At 36.5% G+C, this 19,507-nt stretch overlaps 1 protein-coding gene across 3 annotated transcripts in view; it reads left to right on the forward strand.

Moving 5' to 3' along the window:
• The window catches only part of HPSE2 (heparanase 2 (inactive)), a 573,464-nt gene that overhangs the window by 346,975 nt on the left and 206,982 nt on the right, over positions 1–19,507 (forward strand). For all 3 annotated transcript variants that reach the window (XM_060109459.1, XM_060109548.1, XM_060109631.1), the window contains one exon: positions 9,536–9,583. In XM_060109459.1, coding sequence (XP_059965442.1) covers positions 9,536–9,583 — 48 coding nt within the window. The remainder of the gene's footprint in view (positions 1–9,535; positions 9,584–19,507) is intronic.

The following is a 19,507-nucleotide window of genomic DNA, read 5'->3' on the forward strand; positions in this document are numbered from 1 at the left end:
GTTCCTGGCACAATCCACACCTAAAGAAATGTCAGCTACAATTGTTAAGGACAAGTGAATTTCAAATTGAAAAGGCAGGGTTTTTTTCTGACTTTTTGCCTATGACTCAATGTAGCCTTCTAAGCAGTTCAGAGAACTGAATGAGATTGAGAACTAGAAAGATTAGCTACAGTAACATTGCATTATAATGAGGGTGATCACAGCTCCTGCCTACAAACCTGCTTACACCACATTCTTGTTTGGAGTGGGAAATTGCACAGCTGGGGACAATTTGGTGCACAGAGAAATCATCACAGTGTTATTCCTAATAATTGTTATGTTTTATTTCACCTGTAAAAGAGTATATGACTTAAACTACAGGAGGCGAGAACAATTTATTCCTCTTAGTTTATAAGAAGAGAGTTTCCTTCTCTGCCTGTAGAGAGGCAGGGCCTCCCAGCAGCTGTTCAGTGCTAATTAACAAGGAAGCACTGGCTACTGTAAAGGTCTGCTCCCTGGCTGAGAATTATGCTAATGACTGCTTACTTCTAAACTTGGTTTCTTTCTTTTTCTTTTTTTTTTTTTTTTTTCCTGGACAGGACTTCTTTCTTGATTAGAGAGACAGCCTAATTCCTGACCCAAGCCCAAGGATATCAGTTATGGCTATTATGATGAAGGATGTTTCTTTCTTCTTCTGTTGTCAGAGAAGTCAGATGGGGGTTAGAAAGAACATTGGAGAAGGAGACGGGTGTCCTGGGACATAGATTTAGGTTTGACACATATGGTCTTGTGAAATATCTTCCTCACTTTCTTTTTTTCCATTCCTTTCCTCCCTTCCCCATTCTACTTTCCCTAAGAACCCTACTTTTCCTCCAAGAATGACCTACCCTAACAGGTGCTGCTGAGATCACAATCTGTAAAAGGTGTGGCCCATGGTCCTCCCTCAATGGAAGCACCTGGAGAGCTTCTTTAAAATGCAGCATGAGATATAGTACAGAGAAGTCCCGAGTCCTCTTTATCCAGTTTCTCCCGACAGTGACATCTTGTGACACTATAGGACAATATCACCACTAGGACACTGGCATTGATACAGTTAAGGTACAGACCATTTCCATCACCACAGGGATGTCTCATGTCGCTCTTTCATCCTTCTCATTCTCCCTCTTTACTTAAAACTCTGGCCAACCACTAATCTGTTCTCTATTTCTATAATTTTGTCATTTCAAAAACGTTACATAAATGGAATAATATAATATGCAACCTTTTAGGGTTCGATTGTCCACTCAGCATAATTCCCTGAAGATTCAACCAGGTTGCTGCATGTGTCTATAGTTTGCTCCTTTTCATTACTAGTAGTGTTCCATGGTGTGGGTAGACTACATTTTGTTTAACCATTCTCTCACTGAAGGACATCTGGTCCTGTTGTTGTTTATTATGAATAAAGCTGCTATAAATATCTCTGTAAAACAAAATGCAGCATGATTCTTAGGCTCCAGCCCAGACCTACCCAACCAGAATGTGTGGGGATGGGACCTAGACATTGGCATTTGAACAGGGACTTCAAGGATTCTTTGCACCCCAAAGTATGAGAACTACTGCCCTATAATATAGACAGAGCAGGTCTTATTATCTTATTTTACAGATTAAGGAATGGAGGTACACAAATGCTAAATTATTTACCAAGCTCACATTTATTGAGTGCCAGCAGTGTGCCTGACAGTACCCTTGTTTCTTCATGTATGTTATCTTGTTCATCGTCACAATGCCTTTGGGAAGTAGGCTGTCTCCATTTGAAAACATTCAGGGAGGTTAAACAACTTACCCAGGGTCACATGGCTAATATGTTGTGGAGCCAGGTCTTAAATCAAGTACCTATCTGACTCCTAGGCCCATGCTCTTTCTACTTTGTGGTGCTGTTTTCCTGAATTTTCATCTTTGAGTGAAGCCACATGGTCTAGCATACTGGAAAAAATATATAATACTCTTCGCCTTAGTTCCATAGTTTTCACTCTCATAGACTCAGCTTCATACCGGGACTTGAGCTTTTGGAAAGTCTGCTTTTCTGTGTGAAATTCTTCACGATATCTTGATGCATTTTTCCTCCTTCCCACCTGGCTCCACAGCCAGGACAAATCATATCAGGTCAGTTATAGCCTTCTTTGCCTGAATCCAGCAGCATTTTAGACTGTCGAGACATGTCTGTCATAATATTCCCCTAACCAGCACCTTCCAGCTCCAGCCATAGCCTTCCAGATCTGTTTCAACATCTTCTCTCACCATCCCTCATCCCCCTGCTATTTGTCTTCATTCTGATCAAGCAAACCTATTTTGTCCTTTCTGTATTATTGTCTCACATCTGCCTCCATTTTATTCCAGACATTGTTCTATAGCCTCCCTCCTCCCAAGTCCCCATTAGCAGCATGAAATAGTCTTCATCTTGGGGGCCAGTTCCAGGTAATAGTGCCTAGCACCCTATCTTGAGAAGGATTCTTAGGCCAATTATGAGATTAGGGAAAAAGTATTGAGATCTATTACCAAGGTCTACCATCGGTTCAGAAAAAGGGAGCACATATCACAAATTTGCCATCTCTGCATGGTTAAAGCAAGGGATTTAAAGTCAGAAATGGATTTGATTCTTAGCTCTGCAACTTATTAGTTGGGTGATCTTGAGCACAGTTTCTTTATCTATAAAATGAAAGTAATAATACCTACCTTATAAGATTGTACATTATGTAAACTGCTTACCAAGTGCCTGTCAATCAGTAAGTGGTAGCTAACTTATTTTTTCCTTTCTTCATTAAGATCCTTCTTATATTAAGCCTCATGGTTGTAACTTTGATTGGCAAGAGAGATTCTGTGGAGAGTCTCACTCCTCTCAAGTCCCTGTATGTTAAAAACTCTATAAATCTATCAAATTAAGGGAATTATAAGCTAGAAGAGAAGCCTAAATAGAGAGCTGCACTAGCCATTAAAGTCAGTGAACATATAGCCATGGTATTTATCAGCCTACTGCAAGTTTAATATTATATATAAATAGGGGTGGGGAGAGAAAAAGGAAGGGAGGGAGGGAGGGAGAGAGGAAGGGAGGCTTGAAGGGAGGAATGGAAGGAGAAAGAGAAACAGAGAGAGTAAAAAGAGAGAGAGAGAGGGTGGGGAAGAAAGAGATCAATATTCTATTTCTTCTAGAGCTTAATATATAGTTAACCTAGTATAGCTTAATATATAATTAGCCATGGAAATGTAAGTGACTTTGGACCAAATAGAAGATGCCTGGTTTGCTGTAACTCAAAATGACTAATTTCCTCACAAGTTTTTCCTAGCTTTTGTATAGAATGGCTGTCACATCTTATTCATGTTAGTTACATAACCAAAGATTCTCCTTGTGGACAAGGAAAAGAAGGATCAGGCTGCCACACTCTTACTGAAGTTTGTAGTCATTTGGACATCCAGTTCCCCATGAAGGATTTATCCTCTTTCCTGGGAGCAAAATTCAGAAACCAGTTTTCAGGGTTGCACTCTGTGGTCCAGAAGCAGAAATCAAACCCCAAAGACCATGAATAAAGATGTGCCTTATTATAAGAGAGAGCTGTGATATGCACTGGGAGAGAAGGCTCCACAACATTTCAGATACGTCATATGTGCAGGTGGATAACAAAGGAAAGAAATTCTCCCAGATTTGGGGTCCCTTGGGGGAGGAAAGGAACTCTCACAATGAAAGGGGATATTTTGTTCTTTTCCATAGCAGCATATTTGCTCCAGTGGGAAAGATTCCCCAGTACTGAAAGGTCTGTCTGGCACTGGCCAATTTTCTTAGGTACAGGTCCTTGCCCCTTCCCTCTCTTATCCTTTTTTGAGTGACTGGATGTCAGCATGAGGACAGACATCTTCTGTTCTCTGAAATAATCATCCAAGATTTCTGTCTTCATAATTCAGGTATGGAGACATCCAACCTTGGAAAACCAAGATCTTTCCTTTTTGTCATTATTCACATCCTGGGTTATCTTTTACTTGTTCATTCATAGACCTAAATCTAGGGATTAGAATGGAGGTGGATGGTTGAAAACGCTTGGATAATACTGGACCTTAAACAGAATTACACTTTCCCAATGGTATTTCACTCCTGACAGCACTAGTCTGTGTGCATGTTATTCCACCTCTAATATTACTGTTGCTGAGCATTCTGCAGCTGTGTGGAAGTTATTAATTTATGTGATTTGGGCCAGTTTCTGAGAAACAGGCAAAACTAAGGAGCAGAAGAATCCATCAATGTTAGATTTGAACAAAGAAAATTATAATCTTTTTGGACTTGTTGTCCTCCACAGTGCCAATATAGATATAAAAACAGAGTATGGAAATGATATAGATACACGGTAGATACAGAGAGCCCTAGTGTTCAGAGAGGGAACATGGGGCTGGGGAGAATTCACCAAATTCACTGGCTATAATATCCATTCCATGGAGTTTTGTCTAATCAGTTTCCTTTATGTGTTATTTCTGTCATTTGTTTTTGTTTTTCCAGTTTTTTTTTCAATCATTCAAAGACTTCTGAAAACAGAACATTTGCTCCATTTTAAATGAGTTTTATACACTTCTCAAAAAAACAAAGGTATGTTTAGTCATCCTGGTAGTATTTGGAAATGCATATTTTGTTTGACATTATTCCTGAGTTAGATTCTTCCTCATCAGAATAAGTGTAGAAATGCTTCCATATGTTTGAAGTTGTTCTCATCATTTTGCCAAGAGGGAAAAAGGAAGAATGTAGTTTACAACAGTTTTCATATGAACATATATTTAATAATTTTTTCCCATAAAGTTAGCTAAAACAACTTTTCTACTGCTTAAATATGCTACTAAAGTTAAGATAATAATATCATTGGTCTAAACATATTAAAGAGTGATTGACAAATTTTTTAAAATATTAAAATGAAATGAAAGTATATTTTACTATTTTGATTTCTTTTACAAAATAAGACTTTAGGTAAGGATCTGACTTTACTGTTTTCCCAAATAGCTACAAATCACATAGCACTATTAAAAACATGCTTCAGTTTTTCACATACTAAATTCTTTTCCATGTAATAAATTCTTACATATAAATGTTTGTAAAAAATCTCTTCTGTTCCATAGATATCCTTACTAATTCCTGATCTCTTTACTAAGGTCTCCTGACTAATACCTAGGAATGTTTTAATAATTGCAGGTTTTATGGTATATTTTAATATATGGTAGATCAGATAAATGTCTTTTCAGTATTACAATTTTTTCAGAACATTCTTGGCTTCTTTCAGATGAATGTTAGAATGATTTTGCAAAGTTTCAAAAATATCTGATGGGATTTTTTAATTAGAATTTCATTAAACCCATAAATTAGGTTAGGAAGAATAATTGATTTTCCTATCCAGGATCATGGTAGGTCTTTTCCTATATTCAATTTAAAAATATTTCCCTGTAAACTATATAATATTCTATATATGGGTCCAGTATATTTCATATTTAATTATAGATATTATAGATTGTCTTTGCGGGTGGGGGAGGGGTGTGGGGAGAAAACATTAGCATTACTTTAAATGTTCCTAACTCTAGTTTTCCCATTCTTTTTATAATGTAACTTTTGATAATGGAAGGTTATTTAAAGACTTAATTATCAACCTGTAGCAGAACAAACTATTCAATGCATATGAGGATCTCCAGATTATAGTATTATACATAAAAAGTTTCCAGCTTCTAAGACATCAAATTAGATGTGTTCTTAATTGCCTGTCCAGAGCCTTTTAGCCAGACAGGGCACTGATGATTATTTTTTCCTCCTAATTTTCTTGTGAATGTGTAACTGTTATCATCAATGACTATTTACTTCAAGTTCTTTGAGGCATTTTCAGAAGGATTGGAGTACATTCACCAACACCAGCATTAAAGTCTATTCCTGGATTGCCCATTTTAGGCAATGGCATTACCACAGTTAAAACTTTGGGGTTCCCTCTTACACCGCTTCCTCACTTAAACTCACCTGCCGAGTCCTCTTGAGTGCTCCAACAAGTGTTTTTTTCAACTGTGTCTTTTTTCGTTCCCACATTTCAAAGCCTCCCATCACTCTGCAGTCATCTCCCTCCATTTTGTCCACACCACACTACCTTTCACCTTTACCATAGCCAGAGTGATCTTCCTAAAACTCAAGTCTGATCCTGACACACCCTCACTTGCTTAAGCACAGGATAATCAAACATGCAGGAGGAGCTAGCTGTATTTTACAATATTGTGTTGGGTGCTAATCATACAAAGATAAATAAGTCCTCGACTTGTACTGAGATGTTAAGGAATGAAGGCCAGATGTGTTAGCATCACAGGCTAGCAACTAGTTATCTGACCAGGCTGACTTCCTACCACTCCCTTACCTGTCCCCTGATATCCAGATATCCTGGACTCCTGAGAAAACACTCACCTTGACTCTATCATGCTTTGCTCAAGCTGCTCTATGCCTGGCCTGCTCTTCATGGCAAAATCTTACCCTTCTTTCAATGCTAGATTCAACCTCTTGTGAGATGTGAAGCTTTACTCAATGCTTATCCCTCTTCTAACATCATAGAAGGTAGAGCTAGCTACTCCCTTGACTGCTCTCCCACAGCAGTTAGTTTGCACCAGTAATGCAACACAAAGAGACTAATTTGTCTCAGTGTCTGTCTTCTTGGCTTTACTGTGATTGTCTTATAGCAGAGGCCCTGAGTCAGTCACCTTTTGACACCTGCTCCAGCACCTAGTCTTACAAATAACACTGAAATGCTCAAGTCTATGAGAGGAAGCCACAAGCAAAGAAGGTGCTGAGGCCTTTTATTCTTTTTCTAAAAAATAAGGTAGTGTTTTCTCGAGGCAAAAATTCAACTTATTTTTTGCATTTTAATAATTCTTGGCCTCAGTGAAAACAGCTTGAAGGCAACATAGGGTTTGGAATCAGAAAACCTGAGTTTAGTCTGCACTACTCTATGAATTTGAACAAGTTGCATAACCTCTATGAGACTTACCAACCTCCACCATAAATTAGAAATATCTGCCTACCAGGGCTATTTTGAGAGTTATGTGAAATTATATACATAAGAAGCTGAAAAAAAATTTTAATGAGAAAGCACTCTAAATGTCAGTGTAATTTTTATTATGGTTATTTTTATATGTAAATGGAGGCAGTTTTACTTTTCAGAGATTTTAGAAATAATTTTGGAGGAGTAAAGCCCATGTAAATATATATATATATATATATATATATATATATATATATATATATATATATTTTTTTTTTTTTTTTTAACTGGGGGAAAATATCACCTCTGTATATTTCTTTCTTTTTTTTTTTTTTAAACATCTTTATTGGAGTATAATTGCTTTACAGTTATATATATATATTTTTAATGACACTTGTATCTAAGTTTGCCTAGGTTTTCTAATTTTTAAAATATCCTGGGGAGGGGATACAAAATTTCACTTCCCCCTCTTAATTTTTGGGTTATCCTACTTCTAAGATTACCATCAGGTTTCCACAGCTTAGAGTGCTTATGTGGTAGGTATAGTATATTGGATCCTAATCTGTTTTCTTTCTCCCTGGACTTTTCCATTTTTCTCCTGTCTATTCAAGCAGATAGCTGGTTGTGTGCTTATTGACTCAGGGGTGACACATGACAGGATGGAGAAGAGAATGCACAGCTTTTCCAACTTTTGAATTTTAAAGGAAAAATCCTGGGCATAGGGCTAGAAATGGTGAGGAGAGTGGAGCTACCCTCCCAGAGTCAAGAGATTTTTCTGGGCTGGAGAAAGGAGAGGAGAAGAGAAAGAGAAATCCGTGTGCTCCAAAAGCAGAGGATTCCTGCTTCCTAAGATGTACTGCTAGGAGGAGTGGCATGATCCCATAAAAATGAGCTGGTTAGGGTGTCTGGAAATACTAATTCTCTAACCAGTAGGGACGTTAGTAACCTGTATAATGTGATTAATAATATCCACCTCACCAAGCAAAGCAATTTTGAGAATTATATGAAGGAAATACATGCGAATACCTGGTACTAAATAGGTATTCAGTAAATGTTATATTCCCTCCAATCCCCATTTATGTTTTGGTCCTGCTCAGAAAACCACTTTCATTCCTCATTCAACCCTATGCTCCATTTCCCACGTTCTTGCTCCTGGACTGCTGAGTGGTACTAGACAAAAATAGGAAAAACCATACAGGCAAGAGCCAAGCTGCCTCCCCGACCTGTCCTTTCCCCTTCCCCTCTCCCTCCCCCTTCTCCTTCCCCTCCTCAGTGTCTCCCTACTCTCCGTCCTCTTCATCTTCTTTTATGAGCATCACTCTGCTCCTAAACAGTAGTCCCGGTATCCCTTCTCCTTCTCTCACCCAGTCCTGCAGAGACTCAGTCCTCTTCCACCATCAGGGCAAAAGAGAGCCTCTGTCTGGGCAGCGCAAGCACGCCCTTTGCCCATGTGTCCTCCTGGCAAGGTTAGGCTGGAGTAGGGCAGGGGTAGGGCATTCTTGACGAAATATGGTCCTTCTCCCTTCTCAGTGGACAAATTCTTTGTTTATGAAGTACTGATGGAAGATTGTTTCTGTCTGAGGAAAAGTTCCCTTCCAGGGTCTCAGGAAAGAGAATTGAAAGTAAGATCTGAAAGAACTGAGATGTTCCTTTTGATTTCCTGTGTCTGAGTGGTATCTCTCTCAAATAGTAACACGAGCCATGACAGCACATGGCCTCAGAACATGTGGATGGCTAAAAGGAGGCAGGTCGATAATTGAGTTATTCACAGACTTGCAGTTTATGATACCTTATGGAATCTGTGTGGCCTTGGATGCTCTCTCCTGTCACTATGTTTCTGGTGGAACCCCAAGGGGCACAGGAGGGTGGCAAATTGCTAGCAAGACTTTGCTGAGTGCTTTGCAGGGAAACAAGTCTGGTTTCCATTTTGAGCTGAGCATCCTGGTCGAGACACGCAGTTCTCTACTTAGCTGCTCCAGAAATGGTTAAATTTCTCTATGTGGTGCTCAGGTTTCTACACTTAGACAGCTGTGGCAGCCCATCACTAGGGCATATTTGTTAGTGCTTCACACTTATATACTTATATAAGTAAATTGGGTTTTCCCATGCTCTCTATAGAAGGAGAGACCTGAGGTTTTTCAAAGGCATATGTTGTGTTGTCATCCTTGGAAAATGTTATCGTTTGTCTCCTAGTAGATCTCAGAATCCTTAGAGAATAGGAAATGTGACAGATAAGTTTTGATCACAGGGAAGGTGATGTGGGAGCCTCAGGCGTGGGATTGGAAAGACAGACGTAGGTATAATGTCGTCTTGGGGTCTTGATTTCCAGATGGTAAAGGATGTGTGGAGAGCTGAAAGTGTGATTACTTTCACCTTCTGTACCTTTTAACTTCCAATACTCATGGATAGGCCATGGCTGTGGGCCCTCTCAGAAAGCATAGTTGCCCAAGGATTGGCCTGATCTCTATCTCAGCTTATTTTATTTTAACCCTGGGGATATGGTTTACTTTAAGTTGCAATATCTTTGTTCTTTCTGTTTCCTACAGATTCATGAAGGTGGCAGGAAACACAGTGGATGCAGTTACCTGGCAACAGTAGGTATTCACCATTTTTGCTCTTACTTATTATCAGATGCTGTGAAATGAAAGATAAGTAGTTATCATGAAGTTATAACTGAAATTTAATAAACTATCTTCCGTGCTCCAAGAAAAAAGTTAAAACTAACTCCAAAATTAGTTGTTGGCAATCAGTAACTTTAATCATAATGAAAAATATTTTATTCTGCATTTATACTCTTAGTTTCTGTAAACAACAAGTTCCAAATATTTCCAGAAATTCTTATCCTCCTTCAGTTTGTCGTTTTGAGTCATGGATTGAGTGGGTCTGAGGCTCTTGTCATTCCCTTGCTTAAAACCCCTCAGTGCCTTCCCTTTGCATGTAGACCACAAGCCAGACTCTCTACTCTGGCCTATAAGGCTCTTTGTGTTTGGCCTCTGCTCTCGTCTGATGCCACCCTGCCCTTACTCATTCTGTCCCAACACACTGGTGAGGACTTTCAGTTTGTAGAGGATTCACATGCATGTCTGCCTCAGGAACTTTGTGTCATTCCCTCTGCCTGGAATGCTGTTATCTTCATATTTTCTGTAGCTTACTCCTTCTCATCTCTGAAGATTCAGCTTACATGTCACCTCCTTCAAGAGCCCTTCCTTGATGATCCTATCTAAAGTAGACCCCCTATTTAATTGTCTTTCTTAGCTCATTTTTCCATAGCACTTACCATAACTTACAATTACTATTTTTTATACTTGTTTTTGTGATTTGTGTTTTCTCTTTTACCAGAATAGCACTTATTCAGTTCAACAAGTGCTTATTTAGGCAACTGTTAATTGGGCATTTCCTGGGGGGAAAATAACGACAGTGATAATAATAACAATGTGGCAGGAACCTTTATGGGTCTCACCATAGCTGATCCTCAGAACAACCAAATGAGGTCAGGACTGTTTTTATCTATATTTTTCTACAACTTAGAGGAAGGTGTATAAAATCCAAAGATTACACAGAAAGTGGCAGATTTTGGACTTGAAGTTGGTTCTGTCTCACTCCATGGGCGTCTCTTAACTGTTACGGCTTTGGTAACAAGACAATGATCCTATACTGGAAATATTACATTCTATTGGTGTAATTCAAATCCTCTTCAGTGTCCTCACCAAAAGCTATCTGGATAATGTAGCATAAAGACAAGAGACTGGAGAATTTATAGTGTTTATAAAGAGAAGTAATGAGATCAGTGTATAAAAATTAGTGGGTAAGAATGTAAGCATTGCTCAGTTATCATGGCTGACAGGGAGGGATCAGAGAAAGTTTTTTTCCCCTACTCAAGTACTCTCCATAGTATAAATGCAGTGAAGTGAGCACAGTATTTTTTTTTTATAAAGGAGAAATACGTTTTTGTAAATACAGTTTGTTTATTAGCTATTTAAAAAAATATTGGCCATCTCTCAAGATAATATCATGTGTTTGTAACTACTCTAAAAATACCCCCAAAGCAGGCATGGGGTTGTGCTTCTTTTGGCTCCAGGATCAGCACTCATTTGGGGACAACAAGTAGCACCTGGACTCTACCATTTATTCTTTACAGCCATAATTTTCAGTCAAGACTTGGAATAGTCATGGAACAATTCCAAGAAATCTTGGCCAGGAGGACTCAGTGAAAATTAAAGCCAAATGCCATGTTTCTCTAACCATGAGAAATGCTGAGGTGAAAATTTCTTAATAATGTAAAGGAAATCAAGAGTCACTGTCAGGAAAAAAAAAAAAAAGGAGAATAGAATTTGTCGGTATACATCTAGCCAAAAGAATCAATTCAATACTAGGATATTGAGCTTGGAGCTTGAACAACCAGAACTCTGAGTCTGAAGTCATAAATAAATAAATCTATGTAGTTAGACTATTGATTTGGACTTTCATGCTCTTGGATTTTCAGGACCAAGATACACGACTTGATGATTGGTTCTGCCCTCCAACCCATGCAGAAAACCCAGAAAGAGTTAGTGAGATGAAGTTCCAATTACAGGAATGGTGGAATAGCTTGTATCATATATCAATGATAAATCTGGACAATAATTAAATACACACACACACACACACACACACACACACAAAACAGTGATCAAAAGGCAGCAAAAGCTAGAGGAAGTTATTCAATTCCTGAAAGAAGTGAATGGCACTGGTGAGATCTGTGGTTACTTAAGAATCCATACAGTATGAGGTGGCTTTAAACTCAAAAGAAATACATGGTCATATTGATTTGAGGTGTCAGAAAAAAAAGTCAGAAGGTGGAAATCTCAGAAAGATGGAGTTATGGGGCAAAACACCAAATATGCATATAAACTTCCTTTCAAATCTTTGCCTGATCCCTGAACTGTGCATATTTAAGGGAGACTTCAAGCAGCCCGGGAGAAAACAACAGCTGGAAGCCTGAAAAATTTGAACAGAAATTTCAGCTGCTGTCTGTCACATGAGGGACAGAGATTGGAATTTGAATCTCACAAATTGAGGGGCTTGATAAACACCTTGTGCTTTCTAGTGAAAACTAAAAGACATGCCTCAGGAGTAAAGTCTATGTCCCAGACTAAGGATTTGCCTTAAGTCTAATGTGTAACCACAACAGACTCACCCTAACAAAGTCTGAGCTGCAGCTGCCACAAGAACAAGATGACCAGACGTTCATCCAACTGCCTGCTAGATTCCAAACCAACACTCTTCTGTCTCTACAGAATATCAACCACACTTTCCAGTATACAATTTAAAAATTACTAGACATGCAAAGAAACAGAAAAATGTGGCCCATGGCCAAGAGAATGATCTATAACTTGAAACCCTGAGATGACCCAGATAATAGGATTAGCTGACAAGGATTTTAAAGAAGCTATTGCACACATATTCAAATAGTTAAGGGAAAATGTCCATATTGAGTGAATACATAGGGAAATATCAGCAGTGACATGGAAACTATATATATATATATATATATATATATATATATATATATATATATATATATATATATATAAAACAGAACCAAATGAAATTATTAAAGAAAAAATAGAAAACTGAAATGATGGGAATTCCGTGATGGTCCAGTGGTTAGGACTCCATGCTTCCAATGCAAGGGGCACAGGTTCGATCTCTGGTTGGGGAACTAAGATCCCACAAGCCATGCGGTGTGACCAAAATAAATAAATAAATGACTGAAATGAAAGACTCACTGGATGGGCTTACTAAGAGATTGGAAAGTACAGAAGAAAGAGTTAGTGAACTTGCATACAGATCGTTTGAAATTATACAGTTAAAGAACAGAGAAAAAATATTGGGAAGAAAATTGTCAAAGCTTCAGCAACCTCATTGCCAATATCAAGTAACATCTGTGCAATTAGAATCCAGAGGACAAGAGAGAGAGAATGAGGCAGAAAACTTTTTTAAGAAACCAAATCTGGGGATTTCCCTGGTGGTCCAATGGCTAAAGCTCCGCACTCCCAATGCAGGGAGCCCAGGTTTGATTACTGGTTGGGGAACTAGATCCCGCATGCATGCCACGACAAAGAGTCTGCATGCTGCAACTAGGAGTCTGCATGCTGCAACTAAGAAGTCCATATTCTGCAACTAAGGAGACCGCATGCCGCAACTAAAGATCCCGCATGCTGCAACTAAGTCCTGGCACAGCCAAAATTAATTAATTAATTAACTAATTAATTAATTAATATGTTAATAAATAAATATTTTTTAAAAAAAAGAAACCAAAGCTGAACTTCTCTCAAATTTGGTGAAAAACATTAACTTTTAGAACCAAGAAGCTAGGCAAACCCTAAGAAGGAAAAATACAAGGAAAATCACACCTGGACATAATATTTAAACTGTTGAGAACAAAAGGATGGAGAAAAATCTTCAAAGCATTCAGATAAAAATGACACTTTACATAGAGAGCAAAGACACAAATGATGGCTAACTTCACATCAGAAAAAATGGAGAACAGAAGACAATGGAACTGTATCTTTAAAGTGCTAAAGAAGAAAAAGTCAAACCAGAATTTTCTATCTAGAAAAATATTCTTTTAAAATGAAAGTGAAATAAAGATGTTTTTGGTAAGTGAAAGCTGGCAGACCTGTGCTACAAGAAATACTAAAGGAAGTTCTTCAGACAGAAGTAACATCAGAATGAAAGTTGGATCTCAGAAAATAATGAAATGCTTTGGAAAGTGTAAATTTATAGATAAATATATTATTTCTCTTAATTTCTTTTAAAAAACCTGATTCTAATACAAATATATAACATTGTATTATGCGGTTTATAACATATAGAGTTGTAAAAATATATGGCAATAATACCACAGAGGATGATGAAGAGAGGAGGCTATAAATGGAGTTATACTGTTCCAAGTTTTTTTAATGTGAAGTAATACAATATTTACTCTAAGAAGACTGTGAAATTGTATTCCTAGAATTAAGGTTGTGGATAGAACTAAGGTTGCTGACCTAAAGTAGGGAGGTTATCTTGGATTATCCAGATGGACCCAACGTAACCATTAGAGTGGAAGAGGGAGTCAGAAAAGACGAGGCATGGGAAGATTTAACTAGAGAAGAGGAAGTCAGAGTGATGTGATGTGAGAAGGATTTGACCCACTATTGTTGGATTTGAAGGTGGACGAAGGGGGTCATGAGTGAAGGAATAAGGGCAGCCTCTAGAAGCTGGAAAAGTCAAGGACATGGATTCTTCTCTAGCACTTCCAGAAGGAATACAGCCCTCCTAATATTTTGATTTTAACCCAGTGAGATCCATGTTAATTTCTAACATACAGAACTATAAGATAATAAATTTGGATTGTTTTAAGCCACTGTTTGTGATAATCTTTTAGAGCAGCAATAGAAAACTATAGAAACATAATAAAATACATAATAACAGAGATTCAAAGTACCCAAAGAAAAAATATCCAAAGAAAAAATACTCAAAGAAAAAACTAAAAGAACAAAAGGTGGAAAAATAGATAAATCTACTTTTAAATCTACTTTCATAGCTGGATATTTAGAAGCATCTCTTTCAGTAATTAATAGGACAACTAGATTAAAAACAGAAAGGATATAAAAGATTTGAATAACACTATCAATCAGCTTGACCTAATTGACAGTTGTAGGCTGAGTTGAACATACATTCTTTTCCAGTGCCCATGGAACATTCATCAAGATAGATCATATATGCTCAGCTATAAAACAAGTCTCAATAAATTTGAAATAATTGAAATCATACAGAATTTTAAAATTGAAATATAGTTGATTTGCAATATTGTGTTAGTTTCAGGTGTACAGAAAAGTGATTCAGTTATATATATATATATGTTTTTTTCAGATTATTTTCTGTTACAGGTTACTACAAGATGTTGAATATAGTTCCCTGTGCTATACAGTAAATCTTTGTTGCTTATCTACTTTATATACAGTGGTGTATATCTGTTAATCCCATACTTCTAATTTATCCCTCCCCCTTTCCCCTTTGGTAACCATAAGTTTGTTTCCTATGTCTGTGAGACTGTTTCTGTTTTGTAAATAAATTCATTTGTATTATCTTTTAGATTCCACATATAAGCGATAGCATATAATATTTGTCTTTGTCTGACTTACTTTACTCAGTATGATAATCTCTAGGTCCACCCATCTTGCTGCAAATGACAATATTTCATTCTTTTTATGGGTGAGTAATAGTCCATTGTGTATCTATATATATACCACATCTGCTTTATCATTCATCTGTTGATGGACATTTAGGTTGCTTCCATGTCTTGGCTATTGTAAATAGTTGCTGCTATGAACAATAGGGTGCATGTATCTTTTCAAATTAGAGTGTTCGTCTTTTCTGGATATATGCCCAGGAGTGGGATTGTTGGGTCATATGGTAGCTCTATTTTTAGTTTTTTAAGGAACTTCCATACTGTTTTCCATAATGATTGCACCAATTTACATTCCCACCAACAGTGTAGGAGGGTTCCCTTTTCTCCGCACCCTCTCCAGCATTTATTGTTTATAGATTTTTGATGATGGCCATTCTGACCGGTGTGATGTAATACCTCATTGTAGTTTTAATTTGCATTTCTCTAATAATTAGCAATGTTGAGCATCTTTTCATGTGTCTGTTTTGATGACAAAGAAATTAAGTTAGATATCAGTAAGAAAAATATCTCTAAAATACCTAAATATTTTGAAATTAAATAACACACTGAAATAATCTATGGATCAAAGAAGAAATCATGAGGGAAAGTAAGAAATATTTTGAAATGAGTATGATGATATATTTTATCAAAATTGGTGGAATTCAGAAAAAACAGAGCTTAGAGGGAAGTCTGTGTTCTAATATGCTTATATTAGAAAGAAGAAACATTGGTATCAATGACCTTTTTTAGTTTCTATCTTAAGAAGCTAGAAAAAGAACAAACTAAACTCAAACCAAGTAAAATAAAGAAAATTACAAAGGTAAAAGCAGAAAGCAATAAAACATAGAATAGACAAGCAGTAAAGAAAATTTACAAAGCCGGAAGTATTTCTTTGAATAGGTGAACAAATTTGAAAACTTAGAGAGAGAGATTGAAAGATAGAGGGAGAGAGAGAAAGAGAGAATGGGAAAGAAAAAACAGAAATTGCCACTATCAGGAGTAAAAAAGGGATTCTCACTATAGATCACATAGATATTAAAAGTATAATACGGGAACATTATGAACAACTTTATGCCAACAAATTTGACAATTGAAATGGACAAATTCCTTGAAAGTATAACATCAAAATGACACATTAAAAATTCTTGGTATCATTATAGTATATCTGGTTCATTTTGGAATATCTGGCAATTTCTTATATAAATAAAATATACCTATCCTATGACAGAGCAATTCCATCACAAGGTATTTACCCAAAGGAAATAATAACATGCCACACAAACACTTTTATAAAAATGTTCATAGCAGTTTTATTAATGATAGGTAAAAACTAGAAACAGCCCAGGTGTCCATCATCAAGAGAATGGATTAAACAAACTGTTGTATAGTTGTATAAAGGAATGATACTCAGCAAGATCCAAAAACAAAGTAATGATGCACTTCACAACATAAATGAATCTCAAAATCGTTATGCTAAGTGGAAAAAAAGCCTTATATAAAACAGCATATTTGTGTTTTTCCATTTATATGAAGTTCTGGAATAGATTGTGAAAATTAGAAAATTGCCTCTGTAGGTGTAGGGGGTAGAGACATGGATAGAGAGCAAAAGGCACAAGAGGGAATTTTCTAGGGTAATTGTAATGTTCTACACTTTGATAGGGATTTGGGTTACACAGTAATATGTATGCTTTTGTCAAAATTCATCAAATGATACATTTAACTTTTGTGCAGATCATTGTATGTAAAATTTACTTAAGAAAAAGAACCATAACAGATATTAGAGAACTCTATTAAAGAACTCTGGTTAATAGTATGATTGATGAAGTGTTTAGGATGAAGTATACTAAAGTCTGCAACTTATTTGAAATGCCTCAAAACATAAAATGGATCAATGGATGGATAGAGGGATAGATAGATTGATAAATGTGTGATGAAGCAAATGTAGCAAAATGGTAATGGTAGAACCTAGGTGGTGGATATATTTTTTTCACTCTACAATTCTTTCCATCTGCTTCTGTTTGAAATTTTTCATAAGATATAGGAAAAAAGCCCAAATTGTTACACCTAAATATATTATATAATATTAAATAATATACTGTTGTGAAAATAGTTATGAAAAATAAATAGGAAAATGCTTTTAAGTGAATCAAATAAAATATAAAATATACAATTCATACCTCAATAATATAAAAATGTACAGAAACTCAAAGAAAAGTTACTAATAGGTTAATAGTATTAACCTTTAGATGTAAGGAGTATAAGGATGCTTTTATGGTCATCTTTACTTTTCTATAGTTTCCAATTTTTCTGTAATAAGGATGTATTTATTGCATCCTTATTACATCCTTATTTTTGTTTATAATAGAAACCATCAATACCCAGCTCCACCCTTCCCAACTCCAATTCCCCCTCTCCAGAAGCAATCATCACAATTTTAGCCACTTCTTATATTTGTTTCCATATTTCTAAATAACAATCTGATGCTATTTTAAATTTTTTTCCAATTTAAATATTATCTATTTATTTCCTACTATGGAAGATAAGAATTTAGCCCTCATACCTCCCTAACTCATCACACACTGAAACATACTTACATTTCCCCATCCTCCAATATTTTATATCTTAAGTACTGGTTAGATCAGAATTCAGTGCTCATATTTTTATTCCTATGTAAATATGACTCACAGAAGAGAATGTGTGTGCAATGATTACATTTTCTTTCTTCCACAACTTTTTGTTTTCCCTGCAGTTAATAACTCTTTTTCATTTGCTTAATTTCTTATTAGTCTTTCCCTAAGTCATGCCTAAATTCTGTACCAGAGGAGTAGATCTCTCTCTTTGTGCAAACACTCCAGATAGCCATCAGTTTCATCTTGTCCTTGGAGGTGTTCTCCTGGAGCAGTCTCTCCTCTGGTCCCATCTGGACTAATTGATCTCCGTGCTTCCTGCACAGCTGTTGTCCTGGGTTCTCCCTTCACCATCATCCTAGGGATTCCTTTTGGCTCTCTTATTTGTTGGATCCATGCCCTTTTATGAAGTTTACTCCCTCATTTTGGTGGAGCATTTTTTTCCCAAGAACTTCCTGAGAAAAGATAAATGAGAGGTAAACTTGTTGAGACCTTGTATTAGAATTTGATTTATATTTTGGATGCATACAGATTTCCCATGGATTTTGATGCTTTGGCTCCATTTTATTCTAGCTTTTCTTGTAACTGTTGAGACATCTGATCCTTTTAAATTTCCATTCCTTTTATTTGCCCTGTTTTTTCTCTGTTGGTACTTGTAAAATCTTCTTTTTGTCCTCAGTGATCCTTTGTATGACTCTCTTTTTATTCTGTTTATTAGGTGTGTGGTGGACCCTCTCAATCTGAAACTCATACCCTTCAGTTTAGGGAAATTTTTCTGTATTTTTTTCTTTGATGATTTTCTTCTCCTTTTTTGTGCTCTCTCTCTCTCTCTCTCTCTCTCTCTCTCTGGAACTTCCATTAGTCAGATATCAGAACTCCTCAAACAGTAGTCTAATTTTTATATATTTTTCTCTCCCTTGTTTTTTTCTTCTGTTTTCTGCTAAATCTCCTTAATAATCTAAGTTTTCTGTTGAAATTTTCATTTCTGTTATCATATTTCTAATTTCCAAAAACTATTTTTCAAAGCTTCCTTTTTATGGCTTCTTTTCTTGTTTGTGGATGCAATATCATTTTTCTCTCTGAAGATATCAATTTTAGTTGTGTTTGTTTATTTTGTTTCTTATTTTCTCTTCCCTCCCTCTTTCTCTCCCTCCATTTTCCTTCCTCCCTTCCTTTCCTTTCTTTCTTCTCTAATACTTTTCTTATGATTTCTTCATTAAACTTTTTTTCCCTCTATGTTCTCCCCTCCTCCCCCATTTCTTTTTTTTTTTCTTTCATATTAAAGATCTTCCTCAAATGTCAAATGATACTTAGATCTCTATTCCTATTTAAGAGAGAGGCATGAAAAACTGATTGGATGTTTTTTTCCTCATGGACATTTCTTCTCAACTAGTTGAGGGTCTATGTAGGGTGATCTGCCTAGGTTATTACATTAGGGGATTCCTAACTGTCCATATCTGTTGGTCTTTTCTTATGTGCAATTTAGTTTTTACAGAGAAGAATTCTCTCTTCTGCCAATTTGGAAGTATAAATCTGCTAGCATCCTCATATCTAAGAAAGGAGCTGGATATCTCATTGTTTAGTATGTAGCCTTTCACTTAATCCTGTTGTTTTCATTGTGGTTGCCCCCACCTCAACTATGTTTGGTGGCCCTGACTCTAGCTCAACCTCCAATGCTCTGCTCTCTTAGAAAT

The sequence above is a fragment of the Mesoplodon densirostris genome, chromosome 1 (assembly GCF_025265405.1).
Source record: "Mesoplodon densirostris isolate mMesDen1 chromosome 1, mMesDen1 primary haplotype, whole genome shotgun sequence".
In the NCBI taxonomy this organism is placed as follows: domain Eukaryota; kingdom Metazoa; phylum Chordata; class Mammalia; order Artiodactyla; family Ziphiidae; genus Mesoplodon; species Mesoplodon densirostris.